Source organism: Pistacia vera, unplaced genomic scaffold, assembly GCF_008641045.1.
Source record: "Pistacia vera cultivar Batoury unplaced genomic scaffold, PisVer_v2 Contig673, whole genome shotgun sequence".
Classification (NCBI taxonomy): domain Eukaryota; kingdom Viridiplantae; phylum Streptophyta; class Magnoliopsida; order Sapindales; family Anacardiaceae; genus Pistacia; species Pistacia vera.
This window is the reverse complement of record NW_022196527.1, coordinates 1,671,133-1,698,417: the sequence shown is the minus strand read 5'-3', so window position 1 is coordinate 1,698,417 and position 27,285 is coordinate 1,671,133. Positions and strand designations below refer to the sequence as shown.

At 36.5% G+C, this 27,285-nt stretch overlaps 3 protein-coding genes across 4 annotated transcripts; 2 read left to right on the top strand and 1 right to left on the bottom strand.

Moving 5' to 3' along the window:
* Positions 1–818: 818 nt before the first annotated feature.
* LOC116113025 (DDB1- and CUL4-associated factor homolog 1) lies at positions 819–9,823 on the top strand. The gene is made up of 14 exons (XM_031399161.1): positions 819–1,160; positions 1,271–1,358; positions 1,499–1,615; positions 1,764–1,942; positions 2,049–2,913; positions 3,088–3,185; positions 3,321–3,744; positions 3,849–4,451; positions 4,532–4,714; positions 5,122–5,682; positions 6,010–6,120; positions 6,561–6,679; positions 6,798–8,418; positions 8,942–9,823. The coding sequence occupies exons 1-14, from the start codon at positions 967–969 to the stop codon at positions 9,629–9,631; spliced, it is 5,853 nt and encodes a 1,950-aa protein (XP_031255021.1). The 5' UTR covers positions 819–966; the 3' UTR covers positions 9,632–9,823.
* A 2,138-nt stretch (positions 9,824–11,961) lies between these two features.
* Positions 11,962–18,522, bottom strand: LOC116113024 (serine/threonine-protein kinase STY13). Of its 2 annotated transcripts, none has more exons than XM_031399159.1 (4): positions 18,382–18,522; positions 17,614–17,707; positions 16,181–17,185; positions 11,962–12,666 (listed from the first exon to the last, which is right to left on the bottom strand). In XM_031399159.1, the coding sequence occupies exons 3-4, from the start codon at positions 17,089–17,091 to the stop codon at positions 12,327–12,329; spliced, it is 1,251 nt and encodes a 416-aa protein (XP_031255019.1). In that variant the 5' UTR covers positions 17,092–17,185; positions 17,614–17,707; positions 18,382–18,522; the 3' UTR covers positions 11,962–12,326. The 2 variants fall into 2 exon arrangements, with proteins under 2 accessions (XP_031255019.1, XP_031255020.1); XM_031399160.1 differs by lacking the exon at positions 18,382–18,522 and adding an exon at positions 17,847–17,921.
* Positions 18,523–21,884: 3,362 nt separating this feature from the next.
* On the top strand, positions 21,885–25,914 carry LOC116113141 (aspartate--tRNA ligase 2, cytoplasmic). Its single transcript, XM_031399293.1, has 10 exons — positions 21,885–22,519; positions 22,600–22,710; positions 22,892–23,005; positions 23,367–23,657; positions 23,751–23,861; positions 24,037–24,090; positions 24,321–24,400; positions 24,558–24,673; positions 25,242–25,356; positions 25,673–25,914. Exons 1-10 carry the CDS (start codon positions 21,971–21,973, stop codon positions 25,797–25,799), a joined length of 1,668 nt encoding a protein of 555 aa, XP_031255153.1. The 5' UTR covers positions 21,885–21,970; the 3' UTR covers positions 25,800–25,914.
* The last annotated feature ends 1,371 nt before the right edge of the window (positions 25,915–27,285 follow it).

The following is a 27,285-nucleotide window of genomic DNA, read 5'->3' as shown; positions in this document are numbered from 1 at the left end:
CCGGGGACATAAGGAACTTGAAAATTGTGGATAGAGTAGTCTTCGTAAACAAGTTGAAGAGTTTGGAGGTCCAACACAACGAGGCAGCCGCATGCCATAGAAGGGTCTTCCTTTGAGTAGCTGATATCAACCCCACCCACAAACTTTAACAACACCTCTTCTTCTTTTAACTCAATGGAGTTGGAGTTGGGTAGTTTCCAATTGAAATCGTCCTCTGTTATCAGTCTCTCTTTTAGAGAATCTTGAACCCTGCCATCATAAACAATAATAAAGTATTTTACCAATATCATCATGGAGAAATAAAAGAGACAAAAAAGAATAAATTTCAAGTTGAGATACTCTAGCCAGTTGTTGCCTCCAGCTTGAGCAGGGTCTATCTGTTTCTCCGGTGATGCTACTGCTTCTTTTTCTTCTTTATTTCCAGTAATCTTTTCCATGATTTTCCTTTTACCTGTAACATAAGAAATATTAACCAGAGGTTCAGAGCAAAGTATGTCTCTATAGTCTATAGCAGAAAGATTAGCACTATAAAGTTTATTCTTTTTAAGGACCTGAGATTTTGGAAATTATAGTTTATGCCCCTAACTATATTTAACTTATTGAAAAATGTGAGGTCTTTATTGTGATTAAAATAGATCTCTGGAGTCGATTGTAACTATCCCTATTACTTAACGTGATTATTTTGTTGAGAGCAGATCAGCAGAAATGGGGCGAGGCGTGTTATAGACGGGTCTTTAAACGGGCCGAACCAATATACGAATAATGAAAAGTAGGGTTAGAGTAAAGGAGTCGGGTTATTCGGGAAACTTCGGATCCAGTTGTTTTATTGAAGAAGAAAGAACTCTCCTTCTGATGCTATAAAACGACCACAAAACCCGCAGAGGCATTCTTTTGTTAGTTTTCCCTAAAATTTACATTACTGTGAGGTCTGATGAAAGATTGATTGTTTTTCGGTGAGTATATTAAATGGAAGGATCATCGACCCAAGGGCATGAGCATAGTGAAAGTCCTGCTCATGAAGAAGAGACGACGAAGAAAGAAGAGGAAGAGTTGATGGCGAAGGCACAGAGACTCATGGAAAAGATTACTGCCTCATCCGATAACCCTAATCCCACACTCCTCCATGCCCTTGCCTCTCTGTTAGAGATCCAAGAATCACTGTAAGTTTGGCTTTCGATTATAATTTTGTTATGTTTTGCTGTACACTCATTTACTCGTGTTAATTTGAGTTTATGATTGTATATATTCATCCTTTTTATATTAATTGCAGATTCTTGCAAGATAATGGTTATTCCACCAGTAATGCTCATTCCGCGAGAGCGTCTCATAACATTGGACGCCTTGGCAACTTACTTCGGGTAACTAAGTTTATATGTCCTGTGTCTATTCTTTTCTTTCTTTATTTATTTTAGTGGTTTTGTCTTGTTTGGTATCTGTGTGTCAACTGTATTAGTCTTAAATAAACATTAATAAGATAATTCCTTTACTCCCTCTACAGGAGAACGATGATTTTTTTGAACTGATATCATCCAAGTTTTTCTCTGAAAGTAGATATTCCACCTCCGTCCAGGCAGCTGCTGCACGTCTTCTATTAAGCTGTTCTCTCACTTGGATAGTAAGATAATTCTTCCTCGAAAGTTTTTTTTTTTTAATATTTTCTTTTGGTCTTTATGTCCTGTTTTATCCGTTTCATGTCCTGTAAAATCCATACAGTATCCTTATGTCATGTTTTATCTGCTTCATGTCCTGTAAAATCCGTACAGTATCCTCATGTTTTTGAAGAACCCATTGTGGAGAACATAAAAAATTGGGTGATGGATGAGACTGCCCGTTTTTCTGGTGAAGATCGTAACTCGAGCCACGAAGTTGGGAAAAGGGAAGCTTCAGATTCTGAAATGTTGAGAACTTACTCAACCGGGCTTCTTGTTTTGTGTTTGTCAGGGTACACTTATTAGCTTATGATTAACTATTTTCCTGCTTTTAATAACCTCTTTTATATGCTTAGTTTGTTTATACCATCTCTTTTATGTGGTTTTGATTTATTATAGTGGTGGGCAAGTGGTTGTTGAAGATGTGTTGACATCTGGATTGTCTGCAAAGCTTATGCATTATCTGCGCATACGCGTCCTTGGGGAGACAAGTACAAGTCAAAAAGATGCTAGCCATTTAACTGACAGTAGGAATTCCTCTGGTGCTACCTCCTTAAGAGGTAGAGAAGAAGGTAGGGGTAGAGTCCGGCAGGTTCTTGAGACAATGCATTCTGATGAGCAAAGAACGACTGATGAGCGATCTTTTGATGATCAAGATGGTGAAAGGGATCAGGACAAAGGTATTGGTAGGCAGACACGTGGAGAAGAGTGCAGGATTGATGATGGAGAACCACCTGATGGGTCAGCAGAGGGGGTTGATATATGTGAGGTAAATACCGATATTGAGGAAAGATGGTATGGTCGTGAGGGAAAGACAAAATTTGGTGATTTTGATGAAGGTGGAAGAGATGACTCCTCAAGGCGTAGGTCAAATCGTGGATGGGCAAGATCTAGAGGGAAGGGTAGGATTTATGAAGGGTCTATGGAAAGTGAACAAGTTTTGACATCTCCAGGATCTGGTATTCGTCTAGGACAGGGACGGAATGTAAGAGATAAGAGTTTCTTAAGAACTTCAGACTTGAAAAAAGTACCAGATGCTAGGAAGTATTCAGGAAAAAACAGTTCTGATAGTTTGATTGTGGAGAGAGATGATGGCGATGACTGCTTTCAGGGATGCAGAGTAGGAAGCAAAGACATCTTTGATTTGGTAAAGAAAGCAGTTAGTTCTGCTGAGGCTGAAGCTAGAGCAGCAAATGCTCCTGTAGAAGCCATCAAAGCAGCTGGTGACTCAGCTGCTGAAGTTGTCAAAAGTGCAGCTCTAGAGGTATGTACTGTCATTCTTATTGTCTAGTTTTTTTTTTTTTTAATACATTGTTTTGTTTATACCTTTCGAACTTCATGTGCGGAAAACGTATAGATTTCTAGGTGTCAAAATAATATAATAATACTTATCTTAACTGAAGTCTTTCAATTGTTCTTTTTTGCGACTTTTTATCAGGAATTTAGAACTTCCAACGATGAAGAAGCCGCTGTTTTGGCTGCTTCCAGAGCTGCTTCTACTGTTATTGACGCTGCTAATGCAGTTGAAGTTTCAAGGTTGGTAATTTCACATTAAAGCAAGTATGCTTGGGTAATGGGTTTTAGTTTGGTGGTTATGATGGTATTATATCTTCTGGTTAAATGTATTTCAGTTAGGCAGGTGCTAATATACTAGTTATGGGTTGGTGACAGGAACTGTAGCAACAATAATGCTGAGTCAGTGAGTTTAAGTGTCACAGAAACAGAAGTAATTGAGGATGTTGAAGAATATTTCATCCCTGATGTTGAAACCCTTGCACAGTTGAGAGAAAAATACTGCATTCAGTGCCTTGAGACATTAGGTGAATACATGGAAGTTCTGGGTCCTGTGTTACATGAAAAGGGAGTAGATGTCTGTCTTGCACTATTGCAACGGAGTTGCAAATCTGAAGAAGCATCAAAGGTTACAAACATTTTGCCTGATGTGATGAAGCTAATTTGTGCTTTGGCTGCTCACCGAAAATTTGCTGCATTGTTTGTGGATAGAGGTGGAATACAAAAGTTGCTTTCTGTGCCAAGAACCAATCAGACCTTTTTTGGTCTTTCTTCTTGTTTGTTTACTATAGGATCTCTTCAGGTAATGCTTTCTAGTGAATGAGTGTAAGAATTTGTGTACTTTGCTTGCATTAATTTTTACCTACTCTGTACTATGATTTCTCACTTGTAGAAAATTTGTTTCAGGGGATTATGGAACGTGTATGTGCGCTTCCTTCTGATGTTGTGTACCAGGTGGTTGAGTTAGCTATTTACCTTCTTGAGTGCTCCCAGGATCTAGCCAGAAAAAATGCAGCCTTATTTTTTGCTGCTGCATTTGTGTTCAGAGCAGTTATTGATGCTTTTGATGCTCAGGATGGCTTACAGAAATTACTGGGCCTTTTAAACGATGCTGCCTCTGTAAGATCTGGAGGTAATTCTGGGGCTTTAGGCCTTTCTGGTTCAACATCACTTCGAAATGATCGATCACCACCAGAAGTACTGACATCCTCGGAGAAGCAGATAGCTTATCACACTTGTGTTGCTTTGCGACAATATTTTAGAGCACATCTTCTTTTGCTTGTTGATTCCATTCGTCCTAATAAAAGTAATCGAAGTGCACCCCGGAATATTCCAAATGTAAGGGCTGCTTACAAGCCACTTGACATTAGTAATGAGGCAATTGATGCAGTTTTTCTACAGTTACAGAAAGATCGGAAGCTAGGCCCTGCATTTGTTAGAACTCGTTGGCCTGCTGTTGACAGGTTCTTAAGTTCTAATGGACATATTACCATGTTGGAATTGTGTCAGGTATGGTGTGATGACTCTTTACATTATTATTCCCTTCTATTTGCTTCTCTCTATAAATTATTTTTGGTTTCTGTTTTTAGGCCCCTCCTGTTGAGCGTTATTTGCATGACTTGCTTCAGTATGCATTGGGTGTTCTGCATATTGTTACATTGGTACCGAACAGCCGCAAGATGATAGTAAATGCCACACTCAGTAACAATCATTCTGGTATAGCAGTCATTTTGGATGCGGCAAATGTTACTAGTAGTTATGTCGACCCCGAGGTAAAGAAATTTTATGTGAACATTTCTCTCTTTGGTATTGATGCTTTAGTTCTGGTTGTCCAGTAAGTTATAACAATCATAACTGGAGAATGCTGGAAAGAGATTTTTTTTTTTTTTTTATTATTATTATTTTTATTTGTTTGAAAACAAACGAAGATGAAATTGGATGCTTCCTAGGTCAGCTAATTGGCTCTTGAGATTGTACAAAAGATTTTGGGATCAAATCCTACTCACACCTTATTTTGAGAGGGAGGGTGTTTGATTTATATTTTGGTTTTAAAAAGTAAAATGTAATAGAAAAGAAAGTTACCAGAGCTGAGAATATGCTGCGGCAGACTCCTGAGGCCGTTATAGTGTGTGTTGTCCATAACAGTTGTCTCATTCTAAGATTATATTTAATTTTGCAGATCATACAGCCAGCACTGAACGTGTTAATCAATCTTGTCTGTCCTCCACCTTCAATCAGCAATAAGCCACCTTTACTTGCACAAGGTCAGCAGTCTGTTTCTGGCCAACCCTCAAATGGTTCGTCTATGGAAAATAGAGATAGGAATGCAGAACGTAATATTTCAGAAAGAGCTGTTTACATGCCTAGTCAGAGTGACTTAAGAGAGCGTAATGGGGAATCTAGTGTGCTAGATAGAGGCACTGCAGCAAACACACAGTCCACTAGTGGCAGTTCACAGACACCTTTCCCCACTCCAACATCAGGATTAGTTGGGGATCGTAGAATATCTTTAGGTGCTGGGGCAGGTTGTGCTGGTCTTGCTGCACAGCTGGAACAAGGATATCGTCAAGCAAGGGAGGCTGTCCGTGCCAACAATGGCATAAAGGTACTTCTACACCTCCTGCAACCGCGCATTTATTCTCCTCCTGCTGCTCTAGACTGTCTTCGAGCTCTCGCATGTCGAGTCTTGCTTGGCTTGGCCAGAGATGATACAATTGCGCACATATTGACTAAGCTTCAGGTAAGTGACTCTTATGTAATACTTTCAAGTCAAATTTTAATGGTATTCTCAACGCAATTAAGGTTATATTGCATTGCTGAGGTATGCCTTTAAATTTTAGTATTGGTACGGAGTAGTAGATTTGTGAAACTTGAGAAATTACTTAGAACATAACCCATCTTATCAAAAAAAAAAGGAAAAAAGAAAAAAGAAAAATTGTAATTAGATTTTATATTTCATATGAGTTTCACTAAATATACACAAACTCTGTGGGATAATAGTGTAAAGTTTTGTGGGATAAATTTTTATTTCTCAGTTGTCACTACTAAGCTCAACTTGACCTTCCAGGTAGGGAAAAAGTTATCAGAACTGATTCGAGATTCAGGTAGCCAGATGCCTGGAACTGACCAAGGCAGATGGCAGGCTGAACTTTCTCAGGTGGCGATTGAGCTTATTGCGGTAAGCATCAGTGTATCTTTATTTTAATGTGCTGTCTCATGTATGAACAGTAATTATTTGAGATTAGGATAAAAGGGTTTAGTACCATTTAGTGCCAAATTGAAATCATCTCTAACCTACATTGTTTTCTGACTTGTTAAATCCAAAATATCTTCTCTCTCTTTTAATTGCAGTTTTTACTGGGTGAGAAAAAGAAGTACTACACTGTAGAATTGATATTTCATTCCCTTTAATTAGTAATGTAGCACATGCTATTGTATTTATCTGCTGAACAAACAATGAAAAATATTGCTATTCACTCTCCAGTAATATGAAACTTGCTATGAATATCTTGCTAGGCATTTATTTTCCTCAATTGGAAATCACCGCTTGATTTTATTGTTTATTTTACTTAGTAGAAGTATTTTGAATTTGTGTAAAATTGTTTTTGTGTTTTGTAGGTTGTAACAAATTCAGGGCGTGCAAGTACATTAGCAGCTACTGATGCTGCTACCCCTACTTTAAGGCGCATCGAACGAGCAGCCATAGCTGCTGCTACCCCCATCACTTACCATTCCAGGTATTCCTTTCTTTTTCCGGAACAATGTTCTTTTTGGTGATTCTTTTCCTTTGTCCCTTTGATAATTTAATAATTTTATTTTCCCATTCCGTGGTTTGGGCATGTTTGAAAACTTTAGGGAACTTCTACTTCTTATACATGAACACCTTCAGGCATCGGGTTTGGGTACAACAGCTGCAACACTGCTCAAAGAGGCACAGTTGACACCTTTGCCCTCATTGGCAGCCCCATCATCTCTTGCACATCAGGCCTCCATGCAAGAAACCTCATCAACACAGCTTCAATGGCCTTCTGGTCGTACTCCTGGTGGATTTCTTGCTGATAAATTGAAATTTACTGCACGTGATGAGGATATTAGTTTGAAATGTGATTCAAGTATGTCTTCAAAGAAGAAGCAGCTGGTTTTCTCCCCTTCTTTTAGTTTACAGTCAAGAAATCAGCCTCAGTCTCATGATTGCCAAACACCAGCATTTAGAAAAGTGTACAGTAGTTCTAAACAGTCTTCTGCACCTCTAAGTGTATTAGAAATTCCATCTGAATCCATGACAAAAAAGGGTCTTGACACGGACTGTCAATGCAAGACCCCAATTGTGCTGCCTATGAAACGAAAATTATCAGAGTTAAAGGATACTGGATTGACGTTGTCTGGAAAGCGACTCAACACTAGTGATTATGGACTTAGGTCTCCAGTTTGTCCAACACCTAATTCTCTCCGTAAAAGCAGTCTTCTTAATGATGTTCAGGGTTCTTGTACGCCATTTTCTAATCTAAGGGATCAACATGGTCGATCAACATCAAGCTTTTTGGCAGATTATTTGGATGACAACCAATATGGCAATTACCATGTGGGACAATCGACACCTTCCTCCCAACTTGGACTTCAAAATGATTCCCAGTCCAGCAATTCAGAGCGGTTAACCCTAGACTCTCTTGTTGTTCAGTATCTTAAGCACCAGCATCGGCAGTGTCCAGCTCCTATAACCACTCTTCCACCACTCTCTCTCCTACACCCTCATGTCTGTCCTGAACCAAAGCGGAGCCTTGATGCTCCATCAAATGTAACAGCCCGGCTTGGTTCACGTGAGTACAAAAGTATGTACAGTGGAATCCACAGAAATCGTAGAGATCGTCAATTTGTTTACAGCAGATTCAGGCCATGGCGAACATGCCGGGATGATGCTGGTGCTCTTTTGACATGCATAACGTTTCTTGGAGACTCATCTCATATTGCAGTTGGTAGCCACACTAAGGAGCTCAAAATTTTTGACACCAACAGCGGCAATGTGCTTGAGAGCTGCATAAGCCACCAAGGTCCTTTGACGCTTGTCCAGTCACATCTTTCAGCTGAGACCCATCTTTTGCTTTCTTCAAGCTCCCAGGATGTGCGGTTGTGGGATGCCTCTTCTGTCTCAGGTGGGCCAATGCATTCATTTGAGGGGTGCAAGGTGGCAAGATTTAGCAATTCTGGGAGCATTTTTGCAGCCTTACCTACGGAGACTTCCCAACGAGGAATTCTCCTCTATGATATTCAGACCTGCCAATTGGAATTAAAACTGTCTGACACACCTGCCAATTCCACTGGTCGGGGCCATGCATATTCACAGATACACTTCAGTCCTTCAGACACAATGCTTCTCTGGAATGGAGTGTTATGGGACCGCCGGAATTCTGCACCTGTCCATCGTTTTGATCAGTTCACAGATTATGGGGGTGGTGGTTTTCATCCTGCTGGGAATGAGGTAAATAGAACTGTTTGGATGCCATAATTGATAATTTGGGTATTTTCTTATGAGAAAGTCTTCCTTTACTCTTTACTATAAGTATACAACTCTTGCTAATAATTTTATGCTCCTCATGTTACTCGGTTAATACAGATTTTTTTGTTTCAGTATATATATACATTTCTTGAGGAAAACAGTTTCTTCGGCTATATTTATCTTCTTTTGTTTGTTTTAAAAATGTTTGTTGTATTGAAGTTAAAATAAAAAAAAAAAAAAAAAAAGGGACCTAGTAAGTAAAAGTTGGGTGGATATTTTAGTTAAATAAGATATTTAGTTCGTTTTTGTAAGTGGTTTATTACTAAAATTTGTGTAGGCATCCTGATGATTCTTCTGTTTTAGGATATTGAAATTTGACTCCTGTCTATCTAGTCTGTACATGGAAACCTGTGCTACATTTAATGTCTAGTTTGTGTGTGCACATATACATTATTTCCAACTTTCCAGGGACTCTTTTGCTTAATTTTTTTTTTTCTTTCGACAGGTTATTATAAACTCTGAGGTTTGGGATCTGCGGAAGTTTAGGCTCCTCCGAAGTGTACCATCCTTGGACCAAACAACAATAACCTTCAATGCCCGTGGGGATGTAATTTATGCCATACTGAGGAGAAATCTAGAGGAAGTTATGTTAGCAGTTAACACCCGTCGAGTTAAGCACCCTCTATTTTCTGCATTTCGCACAGTAGATGCTATCAACTACTCTGACATAGCCACTATACCTGTTGATCGTTGTGTCCTTGACTTTGCAACGGAACCAACTGATTCAAATGTTGGATTGATAACCATGGATGACCAAGACGAGATGTTTTCATCAGCTAGGATTTATGAAATTGGTCGTCGAAGGCCAACCGATGATGACTCAGATCCTGATGATGCTGAGAGTGATGAGGAAGATGAGGAGGATGATGACGATGGTGATGTGGACCCTTTACTGGGGCCAGATTTAGATGGGGATGGTGATAGTGATGGAGATGATTTGAGCAACAGTGATGATGATGACAGTGTGAGTGATCTTGATGATGATGAAGATGGGGATTTTATTATTGACGATGTAGATTATGACGATGGAGGTGGAATTTTGGAGATAGTGACTGAGGGTGATGAAGATGACGATAGCCAGTTGGTTGAATCCCTCAGTAGCGGGGATGATGAAGAGGGTTTTGTTGGCTTCTAATTTAACATAATTAGCCCACTGATATTTAAGTTCATATACATATATATATTAATGGTAGTGAGATAAATTTCATGTTTCTTGTCAATTCAACTTTTAGATTTCTGAGAGAAAGAGAGATTTTGGTCATGTGGCCAAATTTTTAAAGAAAAAAGAAGGTGCAATTGAAAGTAATCAAAGTATTTCTTTCCCTCCCTGTCTTGATTTTTATTTTGTTTGATCATGTTTGCCCACCATTGTTTAATAATTTTAAAATATACAGCTGAGTTCCGCGTCCACATCCTCTCCGAGTCACTTCCGTTCATACAGAAAATTCCGTGGCAGCACCATTGTGGTTAAGCATGAATCCAAACCAAGAGGACAATCTTCTGGCTTCCGTCGTCGTCGAGGACATCGTTCTCCTGGCTGAAACGCAGATGTCCTCCTGGCTGAAACGCCTTGGAATTGAGCTGGTCTTCTGTGATGGTCTCCGTGTGATGGACGCGAATACAATTGGAGATCGTGTCCATGGTGTTGATTGGCAAGGTGAAGAAGAACTCGGTGTCACTCATGAACAAGGCTGGTGGGACTGATGTTGGGTCTGTAGGCATGGACGAGCGACTATCTATGGCTCGACCCCAGTCCAAACTCGGTCTAACTGGGTTTAGTAGGGAAGGTGGCCCGAGTAGACCCTACAGTGATAAAACCTCTGGTGAAGCGGGTGGAAGCGGATGAGTTGGGACAGTTATACAATATAAATGCCGCTATGGTGACAAGGTCAGCCTCTAAATAAAATATCAACAATCTGCACTGGTTAAATCATATATTTTACCATTTTCATTATTCAAACACATAAAACGTGGCCTCATTTAATAAGAATGGCATTGCCAGAAGAGTAATTACTCTCCACTGAAATGGGCCGCCGCCAAATCTTATGATCCATCGAATTCCGAAACTGAAATATAATAGAAAAACGAAGAGACGAGAGTTTGAGTTGCAACAAGAATTTTCAAATGAAAGAGGACGACGCAAAATGTTTCAAGATGCATCGAAAATCAAAAGCAGCTTCCAAACTCAAATCTGCTATTTCCAATAAGCTACGCCATTTCCTCCCTAATTACTCCGACGACGTTCTCGCTGTAATCACTTTCACTCCTCAATTTTAACATATATTTTTTTTTTTTTCTTTCAAACATTCATGCATGTCCACTTCAGTTCTGATCTCATTCATTAGTTGTTGTGCCCGTTGTCACAGCTGAGAGTTTCATACTCAAAAAGCTAACTTATTAGGTGGAGGGATTCTCTTTATTTATAAGCCCAAGACCTTCCTAATACGCTTTCAATGTGAGATTGGTTACATTCTTCCCCATCCAATCCTATGACGCCTTCGTCACAGGTGCGGCCTTCTGCCTATCCATCCACCTCTCTCTCATGTGGATCCACAATCACACGTGAACGCCCTTACGTGGACGTTTGGCGGGACATCGAAAGACGGATTGGGTCTGTTTTGATATCACTTGTCACGGACTGGGAGTTTCACACCCAAAAGACTAACCTATTAAGTGGAGGGACTCCCCCCATTTATAAGTTTAAGACCTCCCCAATAGGCTTCTAATGTGAGAATTCTTACACCATGCTTGTGCCTTTACGAGTATATTACTGTTCTTGTTTGTAATGGGAAGGATCATATCAGGCCAGGGATGACTTGGACGCCTTTCTTGGTGAAACCACTGCTGAATTTGTTTCTTGGTAATTCCAATTCCAATCAAATTCCTAATTTTATTCTTTTCTTTTCTATTATTCTTAGTACACTGTAACATGATCTCACATAATTTGTTATTGTTAATATTGATTACTACTCATAATATTACCATAGGTTATGGGATTATCTCCTTGAATATTCTTTTGAAACCAATGAGTACTTAGGCTTTTCCCATCTAAAACCTCCCACTGCTAGTCTGCTACTGATAGAGACAGATTAAACAATCGACGTGAGTTCTCACAATTTGCTGGTAATGCCCCTTTCATTGTTTTATTTACAGGCTACATATATATTATTAATACTTTAATGCTTCCCATGTTGAATGGTAAACCCTGTAGGAGGATATTGCTAGGGCCTGAGCAAAGGAACAGAAGTACTGGTAACAAATACTGGCATTAAACTAAGGTAACATAACATGTGAAATGATGAGTATATAGTTGTCACACAACTATTCATACGTATTAATTTGTATTAGTATTTTCACTCTTCATTACTAATATAAAGCATTGTCAATACTAACCAAGTGTACTGGAATGCCTTGTGGAAAAACATAGAAATCTCCAAACAAATGACTTTTCTTTAAAGAAAAAGGTCGGAAAAAGAGGTATAATTGATCCAACATAATGAACCTGCAGCTGTTATAAAAACAAGAACAATCAAACCTCAATGAAAATGGCAGGCTCCAATCCATATACATAGTTACAGAGGGAAGCATTCATCAAAGCTCCCTTCTACTAGATCTGAGAAACTACCTTCAACACCACCATTCCATTACAATTGTCATCAATATCCAGAAACCAGCAGTATAATAGTTACCTGATCCCTATCTCGAATATTTAAAGAAAGTACTGATACATACACAAACTTATATGTAAAATTCTTACTGCTTCTGTTTTATCTTTTTTCAATTTCATTTATATCCTTTTTATCATTTCTTCTTTGGTCTTCTATTCTGGATCAGTCCACTGTCATTGGTTGAGTCATGCAACACCTGAAGCGAGCCTTGCGCACTGTAGTCATGATCTCAGTTTCAGCATTCTCAAGCATTTTCACAATCTCAGTGAAGGGTGGACGAACTTCCGGGTTGGTGTCCCAGCAGCGGGTCATGATGTCACTAAGCACAGGGAGGCAGTCATTTGGAATAACTGGCCTTACGCCTTTATTCACCACAGCAAATGCTGCCTGTACTGCAGTCATGTTCTGGAAGGGAAGCAAACCCGTAATGAGCTCCCAAAGGACAATCCCAAAGCTATAGACATCCACTTTTTGTGTATAGGGCCTATGCTGGATCATCTCTCTGAAATAATTGACAAAGGCACTCAGAAAAACCAACAAAAGCATATTACTGTAAACATAAACAATATATTTCACGAAAATGTTATGAGCACAATTCCAATAGAAATGAGATTCATTCAAGAGTAGACACCAAAAGAATGCACATATTCGCAGCATCAGTATAATTGACTAAAGATCAATGTGTGCGGTCAAGAAGATCAGTGAGACATAGAGTGAAACAAACACCTACCAAATGAGCTGGTCAACAGTATAAAACAAACACAACAGATGATATGAACTTTCTTTAAAAGAGAGTTTATGATCATCTCATATGGTGAAGTAAGCAAAACACTCCAACTGAATATTAAAGCATTGTTACACTAGCGATTTCCCATTATATCAAGTAGTTATGCAATCAAAGAAGCAAAGGTTAGAACAAACATTCCATCTTTCTAATAAAGTAGCGAACATTTATGACCTACTCATAAAATTAGGATCCTCAAAACAGTGATACAAATATTTACGTCCCCAGCTAAAAGAAAACACAAGTTGAAAATCCTATACAGGTTGAATAGGAAGCAGAAGAAAACTCACTCCCCACAGATTCCATTATATCCAGAATATACCAAGAAAGTGATTGGAAAGTGAAGTGAATGATTAATTTGAAGCCTCACAAAAAATGCTTTGGTTTGAAAGAGAATACAATAATGTGGCAGACTGAATACATGCATGAGTTGGAAATTAATCGCACTGGCTACTAAAAATAAAATTACTTTTCATGTGCTTATGAAAAATGAGACATGTTATTTCTTTATAATGCTTTAACATTGTCCATACTTCTTCTTGTTATACGCAGACTAAAAGCAAAAGATAACAATAAATTCAGCATAGAGGAATACTGTTGAAAGAAAAAAATGAACCATGGTTTTTCAAAGTTATCCCATCAAATCCATGAGTTGGTCCAACATGATAGTGTATATAAAGATCCAACAATGACAAGATTGATAACCAGCAAGTTCTGGTAACTAATAATATACATTGTGTGTAATAGGACAACTAATTACCAAGCAAAACATATGAACGGAAGAAATGAAAATCTATATTAAAAAAATAAGCAAAAACAGAAAAAAGACTTTTAGGATTGTATTAACAGTACTTCAAGGATCATTAACCAACTAGCATACTGTATCAGAGCGGATAACAATAAAGAGAAAAGATTCTTATAGAAAAGAATAAGTGAACATACCAAGTCTTTTAATACTTGTAGATACTTTCGCAAAAAAATATTGCCCATTTATGAGACATAAAATTCATACACTTAAATTTACTCAATACTTGAAACAAGAAGTACTGCAGTCCATCAACATTCAAAACTAACATTCCTACGAAAGCCTCTAATTATCCTAAAGGTAAGATTTGCCTCGTTAGCTAGTCAATCTCGCACACAATCAAGCCTTCATCATTGAATTTAATGTCATCTCTTGGATTTACTCTTCGAATCAAAGTACCTTCTATCCATTATCATCTTGGAGATATACCACCATAGTCAAGGCAAATATACCAACTCTCATGCAATCTCTTGCCGATCCACTCATCTGAACCTAGGCTTGAGCCACTTTTTACTACAATATTTTGTTTCATTAATAACTCCAAGTTCTTTCTTTTGCACATAAGATCATATACTTCATGAGTGCATTCACCTACTCCACCAAATAAGGAGACAGCTTCATGAGCTTTGGCAATACTATTGATCAATTCCAATTATTTTTGTTGTGCTGATAATGGTCAAGAAAATGGTATGAAGAAGATTTAATAAAAACAGGAGTTTTTAACTTCCCATATTCAACCAATCACTTATTTAAGTCCGTCCTTGCGGTTAGGAAACACTTCCCTCACCGAAAGTTCCAATCACTTGCAAAACCAACTCTCCTATTTGTGACCTTCTAATGGATAGTACTATACCTCTTGCTCTTTTGACTAACCAGCTCATCTTATAGCTCCAACTCAACATGAGCCTTTCACAATATAAGCAATTATGTAAATACCTTAAAAACATTCAAAACCAAAATATCACATGCTTATCACCATGTAGTGCATTTATAATTTTGCACATAAATCCATATTCTGCAACGACTTCAAACCAAAAAAGATTTCCTATGAAAGCGGAAATATTATTAAAGGAATTATTGTAATTTTCCTCACGTATTTGGAGTGCTTCTAACAAGAAGATTATCTAGAAAACATAACTAGACTTAGGTATGAAGTTGTATGTCATAGGGTTAAATTACTTGATGCTGAATAGCGATCGTCTAATATTACATATCTCCCACAGATTGTTACTGAGAGTTGAAACTAAAGGATGGCCCCACCAGGGAGTTATAGTTCCCTTCCTAGTACATCCTGCCCAAGGTATCCCCTACACTTCCTCTCTATGTCATGTTTGTACCCAATAAGATGACAAATAAGATGACAAATAATATGTCAAAGTAATAATGCCATACAAAAAGAGACATTAAATAAATTATGAGAAATCATTTAAAAACATCAAGAAAATCTTTAGATATGGTCAATAACTTCTGAAAAGTAATTTCCTGTGCTTTGAAGAAATATATGTAAAATTGCATCACTTCAATTTCATATGTTTTTGCAATGCATTTATACTTTGTATATGCTCACAATTCCATTCAAATCTTGTGTATCCAGCGAGAAACTTGTTATATAACTATTGCCATTTTTTCGAACTAATAGAAAAATTCTAGTTGCAAATTGTTGACTTTGTTAGCTACATAACTATTATATGTTTCAGAATGATTTAATGATTGTTAAAATTCCACGAAAACATTATATGGGAAAAACTAGGACACGGATTGAAAACAGGTGAGAATAGAGCTCCCTAGCATCTAAAATATAGCCCTATAATTAATTCGACAGTATATTGATGCATGTCTATGATAATACATGAACCAAGTGACTATCATACACACTGCCGACCATCATGCCATAGAATTTGACATTATCTCAAAGCAACAATTCTAACTTTTCATCTATTGTTGCCAATATTCTGCAGGTAAGGCTTCCTGTGTCACAACTGGCATGAGGAAAAAGGAGTAATGCACATAATGAGTTCATGCCATTCCATCCTCACTGTAAGAGTGCGTAAAACTGCAACAGGAAATGCCATTGAATTTTAATTGTTCTCCAAGCAACTTCTCCATCTTGCAAGGTCGATATTGTCAAGTTGTTGTTTACAAGTATTGCTTCCAATGCCATCATTGAATCCAGTTCTGAGGCCAATTAGACACTGATAGAATTTATTCTAAAAAAAGGAAGTTAAAAAATAAGAAATGGCAGCCCCCAAATGAACTACTAATAAAAGTGAAATCAGAAGCAACACCCAATGATGGTTCCACCCACAAAATCAACGCATAAGCTTGAGACACTTCACAGGACAAATAATTAAACACAAAACCTTGAATACAAATAATGTAGTAGTCAGAAGAAAGAAAACTAAATATATAAAGGATCTAGATACTCACGGAGCCATCCAACGATATGTTCCTGTCTCTGGTGTCATTCCCTCCGTTTGGACCTCAATTCGAGCAACACCAAAATCTGCAATCTTTATAGATTTATCTGCAGATATCAGAAGGTTATCCGACTTCAAATCTCTATGGATAAACCCAAGTTCATGCACATATGCCATCCCCTTGGCCACATCCAGTGCCTGCTTAACAGCCAGCTTAAGTGGCACTGCCCGATTTTGCCTTCTTGTTAGAAATTGCCGAACTGACCCTCCCTTAGCGTACTCTGTGACGATACACCAGACCATTTGCTTACGGCATGCTCCAATGAACCGCACAATGTTTGAATGCCTCAATGTTGCAAGCATCATTACTTCCTGCTGGAACTGTTGCTCCATAACTTGTGCCCTATCTGGACTATTCTCAGGCCTCTCCAATATCTTAATGGCAACATCCTCCCCGTTATATGTTCCTCTATATAATTTCCCAAAAGCCCCTTGGGCAAAAGCAGTACCCATGTTAAGTTTTCTCAAATCAATCGTCCACTCATCATAATTCTCCAGTCCTTCAGTTGGATACCTATCATCCATCAATGCTTGAGCTAAAGCATCGTAATTAAGAGCATGGGTCACCTTACCCGGACGGAACACGCTTTGCCCCACTGAGTAGTTATGGCTCACAGGCTTCAAACCTGGGTGGCTTAAAATGTGAGTCAAAGAATCATTGGAACCCACACTGCTGTTGTCTACCGACATAGAGACAGACCCACCGGCATTGCTAGTCTGCAAACTGTCAATGGACATGTTTGTACCCTCACCAAGTTTTTGGTAAAACACTTGAGTGAAATCATAATAATTGTTATCACCGTTGTTATTTCCTCCTATAAGTCCGGTAAATTTTGGCCCCTCACCCATCTTTCCAATCATGAATGAAACTTTCAAAAGCAGAACTCAAAATAGGACTGGTTTTATACCAATTTCCTGATGCTCATTTCACAATGTTGTCTTTTCAGCATGTATCCTATATCAACATAGATGAAGATCAATCATCAATAATCATTTAGGTAAATTTTTGCTTAAATTCTTTTCAACAATCTCTCTTTGTCAAGAGTGTGTATTTGACTTGGTCAAAATAATTGAATAGAATCAAAAGATAAAGCCCATTTGGCTTAGTTCGTAACTTTTAGAGGCATTCATTACCCCCATGTTTAGCAAAGCAAAATCCAAACAGTTATTCATTTCCGAGAAACTTTGCAACAGCAGTTTCGGAAGAATACTTATCAAATGTATTATTTGTATCTTATCAATTTATTGTTTTAAAGAGAACAATTGGGTTGTTCTTTTTTTTACCAAATCGGCCTCAATTCCTTACATTTCAGAGCAGGAACATACAGACCGTGAAAACCATAAAAAGAAAAAAAAAAAATTAATTAAGACAAAATGGAATACCTTCCCAGGCCAGAAATTGCACTGGAAACGCAATTATCCCGATCCTAGACTCCTAGCACTCATTTCAAGCGAAAGTTTCTTCACCAACTTTACCCTGTCATAAAATTCCATAAAAAGAAAAAAAAAAATTAAGAAAGGCACACAATCTGACAAGAAACCCTCACGACCCATTTGGAAATTAAAAAAAAAAACACAACAGATAAAAAGCTTAACAAAGCAAAAGAGAAATTAACCATTTATGTAATGGAGAGAGGGGGCGAGACTTCCAATTTGAGAAGACAAAAGTCGAAAAAATTTCCCCTCTGTTCCAGGAAAAGTAACTAAAATATTGAGCTAGTTTATTATGATGATTACAATAGTAAGTAAAAAGAAAACAGCTTACTGAGACCACAAAGTCGTCCCAGCGACGGAAGATAAAATAGGAAATAAAAATATAAAGCAGTTTTGAAATTCATTCCAAAATCCACAAACTTTCCTAATTGATTTTATGTAAATGATGCATAGATCAGATCATAATAAAACTCAGTGAGCAAAAAGAAGCAGAGAAAATTACCAAAAACTCGTGAAAACAGCTGATCGAATAATTACATAAAATTCAAATGTAGTCCTAAAAATATACAAAAATAGAAATAGAAAAAAAAAAAACAAAGTTAAGACTAAAGAGAATTGTTGATCAAGAGACTTAAATTGAAAGAACAAAAATGGAATGCGTAACAGATGAACTAAGAATAAGAAAAAAAGTAAATAAAAAAAAAAAAAAAAACTTACAATTGGTCCAGAGCGTGACTTGATGACCTGACCAGGCAAAAACCAAAGAACAAGAAGAAGAAGAAAGTGAGCAGTTTTCGCTTCCAAAGCCTCGTTTTTATTGCGACCAACCCCACTCCTACTCCACACTAACTTAAAAACCCTTGTACTCGCCTTTTCTCTGTTACACGTGTCCTTTCCTTTCTGTTTGTTTTGCTTTTTCGAGGTCCTTTATCCTGTGATAAACGCGTCTCTCTCTCTCATCTTTTTTTTTATTTTTATTTTTATTTTATTATTTTGGCTCTTTTATTTTAACCCATTATTTCATAAATTAATTAAGTGTGAATCTCATTCACCTCCTTAAATATTATGTCTGTCTTTCCATATGATTTATCATCATTTTTAACAAAAAATTAAATAAATTTTGCTTCATTGTGGAAAGAAATACTTTATTAAATTTTGTTTGATTTTGTATATCAAATTGGTTGAAACTGGATAATAACCTAAACTTAATAACACCCAAAAACTCTTTTTTTTTCTTTTGAACTGAATTGACCCATAACGAACCGACCTGCAAAATGGTGATTCGGAATTAAATTGACTGTTTGTTGACCCCGTCGATTAAACCGGTTCAATTAAAGTTTATAATCCCTAAAATTTTAATTTTAAATCCCTATTCTTCCTGAGTCAATGTCCAATCAAGGTTTCAAACTTGCACCAGACTCAACTACATCAATTGAAACACTATAGTACTATTTATATTTATAGAACAACATAATATTAAATTAATTAGGGAGAACGACAATCTCCCACCCAAGGTTTGATGAAACGACACTTTCTCACCTGTCAGTTTCAAAATGACATTTTTCCACCATTTCTTAGGTTCTATTAGTGTTTTCTATTAATATTTGATTGAAAATACGAAGATACCCTTAAATAGTTTATTTCTTAATTAGTTTATTATAATTAAAATTTAGTTAAGTCGAAGTTTTTATTCGAATATTTATCAGTCCAATTGTAAAGATACATTTTTTTTTTCTTTGTTTATTTATTAATTAGAAATATTGATTTTTGATGTTAATCAGTAAAAATGAAACATTATAAATAATAGTAATAGATAGGATTTTAAGGGTAGTTTGGGTTATTGGATATGGGAGTATTACGAGGTAAATTTTAAAAATTTATAAAAAAGCCCTTAGGTTTACTAATTACTAAAGACCCTAACATGTAAATAACAAAAACACCCCCACCACTGCAGTGTCAGATTCCGTCCGCCACCACCGCCGGAATCTGACCGGAAATTTTCGTTACGGCCAGACTTGTCGGATCTTGCCGTAACATCGTTTATGGCCTTTTCCGGCTAGATCCATGGAATCTGGCCGGAAAAGGCCAGATCTATGGTTTGTTTTGGCCGTCGACGGCCGAAAAGGCCAAACGACGGCCATCTTTGGCCGTCAGACGGCCAAAGATGTGGCCGTCGTTTTCGATCGACGACGGCCAAGATTTGGCCGTCGTTGACCGTCAACGACGGCCATTCTTTTGGCCGTCGCTGACGGCCAGATCTGGCCTTTTCCGGCCAGATCCTTGTGGATCTGGTCGGAACAAAAGGCCACAGCGGTGAACTTCCGGCCATTTCTGGTCGGAAGTTTGGCCGTTGTACAGATTCCGGCTATCACCGACGGTGGTTGCCGGAATCTGACAAGTTGGGTTGATGGGGGTGTTTTTGTTAATTTTAAACTTTTTTTTCAGGGGGTATTTAGTGAAATTAATAACCTTATGGGGTTAAAATGTAATTAAAAAAATAGGGTAATATTTTGAGAATATTGTACCAAACGCGATTTGAAAAATAGGATCCAGAATAGGGATAAAAATATTAAACCAAACGCATACGATGACATTATAAATAAATATTAAGATTATTTAACTTTAAACAATTTTATAACATTACTCATACCTTTTTAGTGGGGTTAGCTATTTTTTCTTTTTTGACTTTTTAATATTTGACTTTTTGGCTAATTAAAAAATAATAAAAAATTTATAACGTAAAATATTTAAGGGTATTTTCGTTATTTTAATAAAATATTAACAAAAAACATAAAGTGTCATTTTGAAACTTGATGGGTGGGAAACTGTCATTTCGTCAAACCTTGGGTGGAAACATGTTGTTCTCCCAATTAATTAAAACAATGCCGAGAGGTTTTTCGTAAATCCATGGGCTATTTATGGGTTGGCATGAGCTGGTCCAAGTCATGGTGAAGACCCAATTTCTATTGGCTCAATATAATAACCATTTATTCCTATTTTCTCCTTAACAATTTCATTTTTATTTAGTCTAATTTTCAATACAATAACATTAACTAACTTGTAAAATGTTGTAAAGGGGAACGGGTTAACAGAAATTCAATCGATATTTCAAAAATAACCAAAATTATTCAATTGTTAAATCTTAGGAGAGTAATTGGGTGATACAGTAGATTACTCTATATATGATTAATTTTCATATAGTTATAAAAAAAAATTGGTCTAACTTTAACAAGTTACAAATAAAAATAAATTCCACATTATAATAAATTTAAATTTTTTATATATTATATTATATTAAAGATTTAAAATGAAATAAAATATTTATTTAAAATTATTTAAGACAATAATTAACACTTTTGAATTATTACCCCTATATTTTAACTAGCAAGTAATTAATATTTTTAAAGTTTATTGTTATGAAATTATGTCTACCTATTTTACTAATGTATAGGGGGGATTTGATATGTTTTGAATCTGACATGGAAAATTTGACATATTTTATTATTTAATTATTAATGCAGTGCATACTTTATTTTTATATCTTTTATATTGAAGATAACTAAATTAAAATAATAATTTTTATAACTATATGATTAATTTGATCCTACTATTATACTCTAAAGATAATTTATTATTTGTAGTGAATTTTAACGAGGCAATAAATTTTTTGTTATTATATTATGTTTAAGAAAATCTATATCTTGAATGGATTAAAGATATATAATAAGATATTTATTCATTAATCCTAAGATTTATAATACAAAGTCAATATAAATGAAAAAGAGTAATGCTCTACAACTAAGTGATACAACCACACAAAAATGACACAAAATTAATATAAAATGATTATTTTATCTTATGTTTTTTCTGTAGTTGTAAGCATAGATTAAACTTAATTATAATTATAAGATGCTATAAACAAATTAGAAATTTTAGAAGGTTAATTTTTAATAAAATTACAACATTAGAAATTAATTTAACTAGTGTCAAATATTTACAAATAAAAGTTAGCGATGGTAAATACTAAGAGTAATGCTACAGTTATCGACGGTAGTACACCGAATTTGTACATTAATAACATGACAAAATCCTAACCATTTATTAATATTTAGTTTAATTAATGGCCAAGATTTTACCACGTTATTAGGGACACAAATTCTATCTTATTTTTTCCTAAGGACTAAATATAGTTTTCAAAAGAATATTTGAATCGTATATGTTGTCATTTTTGTCATTTGTTCATCGTCAAAATTAAGCAGCTCTCTCCCTCCTCTGTGTCTTTGTGCGTGTGAAAATCTAGGGCTTAATGTCGTCCGAATCTGAAATCCCTGGATCACCATCGGTACCCGAAGATGAAGACTCATCCAAGTCCGTTAGCAAGAAAGCAGCCAAAAAGGAAGCCGCCAAGCAAGAAAAGTTGCGCCGCCGCCAGGAAGCAACCGCCGCCTCCGCCATGTCTTCGCTCGCCGTCGAAGAGGAGGGTCCACTTGCCAACAACTATGGAGACGTCCTTCTCAATGAGCTTCAGTCCGTCGACAATCCTGAAGCTGGGAAGTGGAGCGCCGCAGTATACGGCAAACACTGGACTGAGGTCGGAGCATTGATCGACTCATTGAAGGACCAGGAGGTACTCATACGTGGCCGTGTACACACCACACGACCCGTCAGCGGCAAGCTCTCATTTCTCGTGGTCCGAGAGAGAGGATTCACCGTGCAGTGTGTCGTTACTCTTAATCCTGATTACATCAGCAGGCAGATGGTCAAGTACGTTGCTTCATTAAACCGCGAGTCCATTGTTGATATCGTTGGCGTCGTCTCCGTCCCCGGTGTTGCGATCAAGGGAGCAACACAACAGGTCTTTCTGTTTTAGTCCTAATAATGTCTTTGAGCAATTTTAAAATTTTGTTTCTTAAAGTGAATTATTAATTATTACAGGTGGAGGTTCAAGTCAGGAAATTATATTGCGTTAACAAAGCTATGCCAACTCTACCCATTAATATCGAGGATGCTGCTCGAAGTGAAGCTGAAATTGAAAAAGCTTTGAAGGTACCTTCTCTCTTCATTATCCTTTTTGGTTCAATCTCGATCATAAACTTCTTTTAACTTTGAAATGCATTTAGTAAATATTGGCTATGTATGACTTTTGATTGTTAAAGGTTTCATAATGTATATGATTGTAATTTTTCTTGTGCTCTTTCTGTATTTATCAATTTTTTGGACGGTGCAGGAAGGAGAGCAGCTTGTTCGTGTTAATCAAGATACACGTTTGAACTATAGGGTTCTTGACGTGCGAACACCAGCTAATCAGGCGATTTTCCGCATCCAGAGCCAAGTTGGAGCCGTAAGTTTTTGTTTCCCCCAATTGTGTTTTATGGTTTTTGTTAATTAATACTTGGGTTATTGTCATTTTCCTCAACTATGCATTATGTTCGTTGAAAAAGTATATGAAATGTTTTGGAATAAAAAAAGTAATTAGGATGGAATGATTTGCGCAAGTCCACTTAGTTTAAGGTGCAGATATAATATTTGGTCTACTTATATATGTTGATTTTGAATGGGGCAAAAGTAACTTGATGTTTTCCCCTTGAACCCAATTGCTTGCTCACATCATTTTTAGTACATTTTGTTTTTAAATTTATTGCTTGGATTATATTTTTAAGCACATCATTTCTGGTTTTTAAAGGGGTTTTATCTATGTGCAGATATTTAGACAATTCTTGCTGTCTGAGGGGTTTGTTGAGATCCACACTCCTAAATTGATAGCAGGCTCAAGTGAAGGTGGTTCTGCTGTTTTTAAGTTGGACTACAAAGGCCAGTCTGCCTGCCTGGCCCAGTCTCCTCAACTTCACAAGCAAATGTCAATCTGTGGAGATTTTGGGCGGGTTTTTGAGATTGGTCCTGTTTTTAGAGCAGAGAATTCATTCACTCATAGACATTTGTGTGAATTTACTGGTCTTGATGTTGAAATGGAGATTAAGAAACATTATTCTGAGGTAGAGTTGGATTCTTTTGTTGGTTTGATTGTCTGAGTGCCTGAATATATAAATCCTTCAATTTTTTCTGAGTACTTGAGTTTGTTTTTGCAGGTGATGGATCTTGTCGACCGCCTATTTGTTGCAATGTTTGACACTTTGAATGAGAAGTGCAAGAAAGAGCTGGAAGCTGTAGCGAAGCAGTACCCATTTGAACCTTTAAAGGTAATGATTCCTTGAAATTTTTAAATGCTTGAAATTGTATTATTTTAATGTAATACAAAAATATAACATGATTCACTCTGCCGTTATAGCATAGATATCTAGAATATTGAAGTTATGTCCCTTTGAAGTCCTTTTTGTCTTGAATCTGATTTTTGGCATTTGCAAAATGTTTCAGTACAAGCCAAAGACTCTTCGGCTTACATTTGAAGAAGGTGTTCAAATGCTGAAGGTAAGAATGACCTTGTCTTTGTTGTTTCACCATAAAAAAGTTTATTAGTTATCATGTCATTACATTAGTGCATGCATAATAGCTAGAGCAATAGAGGCTAGCACTAAAGTACCCGGTATGCAGAAATAATTACCAGGATAATTAAAAATAGTTTCAGTATATCTATTCTTACTTTTTGGTTTTTCCAATTCTAAACTATGAATTTGTGATGCATTTTCATGATTGTTTAGGATGCTGGTGTGGAGATTGATCCTCTTGGGGATTTAAGTACAGAAGCAGAGAGGAAATTGGGTCAGCTAGTCTTGGAGAAGTAATTCAATATTTCTTCACATTTGTCTTGCCCATACATTTTTTTTTCTTTTGTTTTTTTCCTCGTCACTTCTTATTAGCAATCTCAAACTTTTGAATTTTCTGTCCTTTGTATATTTAGCATACATGATTGATTTGAATTTTACTTTTGATTGTAGGTATGACACAGAGTTCTATATACTTCACCGTTATCCTTTGGCTGTTAGGCCATTCTATACCATGCCCTGCCACGATAATCCTGTTTACAGCAACTCATTTGACGTCTTTATTAGAGGTAATAGATGAAGATGAATATCTTGAATTATTTTGTTTACTTCTATCTGGATCTTTATCTATATTTGTATGTTAACATCAGTTCATATGGCACCTAGAAGTAGCATTTTTCTTATCTTGGTACAGATTTTGTTGTCTCTTCACTTTTATAATTTTCATGATTGTTTTCATGTCCAACTGATAATGACTCTCTCTCTCTAATGAAAATTACTTTTGTACTTATGATTTGCAATTATGATGGCCGAATGTTTCACTGCCAATGAATTGCTCTTTTATGAGATGAATATGGAGGGTGATTGAATTTATTCAATATTAACTGAATTACTTTAATAAACACTTGATGTAATTATAGAAAAGGTAGTAGATTTGTCGTTAAAAAAAAAAGATCAATTTTTTTTTTAAAGCAGACCCATCTAATTTATGTGAAATTGCAATGCAGTTATTCTCGTGCTTAAGGACTTTCTATTTATTATTATTTTCATTTGATTACATATCTCTCACCTGTTTGGGTGAGTATATCCTGTAATTGTATGCTTGATTGGAATTTGTGGATGTCTCTTGTCCCTTAGGCGAGGAGATTATTTCTGGAGCTCAGCGTGTCCATGTACCAGAATTCTTAGCAGAGCGTGCACAGGCATGTGGCATCGATGTTGCGACAATAGCAACTTATATTGATTCTTTCAGGTACAGTTCCCTTGATTTCTTCAATTGATCTTGGTTTTGAATGCTGTGAATGTGAAGGGCACATTGGTTAATATAAGAACAAGAATGAATCTGATTTTGGTCACTGTGAAATTAGGTTAATGGGTCCATCAAAAAACCAATTGGTGTTATAATTTTTGTTGATTATTACAAGTACATATACATACATGTGGTCAGCTTGTTTATTCATTATCTTTTTTAGGGTGTTTGTGGTGTCGGGGCGCTTAGCTTACTGCGTAAACATCTGTTTACTTTTCTCTAAATTGTCAATCTAATCTTATAAATGGTCTTTTTTCAGATATGGTGCACCTCCACATGGTGGGTTGGGAGTGGGACTAGAGCGTGTGGTTATGCTTTTCTGTGGTCTTAATAACATTCGTAAAACATCACTATACCCCCGTGATCCACTTAGGCTCGCTCCATGATGATGCTGTTCGGAAGTGATTTATGCCTTGTTTTAGACTTTTAGTGCAACATATCCTATTTTTGTTTGAGATTTTATGGTTGAAAATGCAAATTATATACACAAGTTCATGACCAGATGGGTGTTTCATTTGCACTAATACATGCAAACCTTTCCGCATTCTAGATGCAATGGCAATATGGTTTGGTAAGGGAATTTTGTGTGGGGTTTGTAGGTTTCGTTTTTCATGCAATGCAATCGATAACAGGCTAACAGGAAAAATCTCTGTTATAAAACATGCCAAGCTGGGTTAGTTGCAAGTTGATGGCGTTGAGAGAAAGGAGCTGTCATTGTAGATGGCTAGATGCTCGCACTACGTGGATCATTCCTAATTTTCCATATTATATCATTTAGTGAGTACTTTTATGTATGTTTGCTACGGATTATCAGCATTGTTTTAAAACCCGGACTGGAGGTCAAACCGTTTTGCTGTTCGGGTCACGGGTCAGCAATATTTTATTTTTAAAAAATTATTATTAATCCCTTAAATTTTAATATATTACAAAAATTCTCCTAAAAAGTTCAAATTGGTCCCTAAAATTTTTATTTATTCTAAAAATGCCCCAATAAGATTATCAATTAATCTCTAAACTTTTGATATATCTCTAAAATACCTCTATAAAATTACAAAGTAACCTTTATAATTTTAAAATATTTCAAAAACCCCCTTGAGGCCTAAACCGGATCGGAGAAGCTGTCGGTTTCCGGTTCGACAGGTCGGTCTGGTCCGGTTTTTAAAACAGAGACTATCAGGTCATTTGGTGTCGATGAATGAAAATTTAGTGCGTGCTAGTAAGATTAAAATTGGTAAAAGTAAAAGTTGCTAAATGGAATGGAATGAAATCGAAAAATTTTAGTCCATTATTCGAAGGTTCCTGCTATGAGGTTTTCCAATCAAATGCATTACTAAAAAGTTATAGTTTGACCTCTCCTTTCCTTTGTGGTCGGATGACAAGTCATTTAGTTATACTCAGGATCTTGTATTTAAGTCGTGAGAGAAGCAATTACCAGATTCACCCTAAAAAAAAAAAAAAAAAAAAAAAAAACAAAACAAAACAAAACAAAAACAAAACAAAACGTTATAGTTTGGTTCGTTACTTTTTCCCTTAACCTACCACAAGATAACTATTATATATTCAGGAATCCTCATTTACCAAACTAAGTGGAAGAAGTAGTGACTCAAGCAGTACCCGTTTACAATTGTGAATGAAAATTGTCATCTACTTGCTGGCCAACTTATAGAGAACATGCATCAACTGGTGATTATTTTCCTGGAGCCATCACCATAAGCTACCCTTAAACTGCATATTGTAAATCTGCAATTGTATTTTGGGCTACCCTTTGAAATGATATCATGTTTGTGCTTTTTTGGACTCTTACAGAAAACAAGAATTACTCTCCATTCGTGAAACATGCCATACAAATAAAGTTTTCATTTCCATTCTATG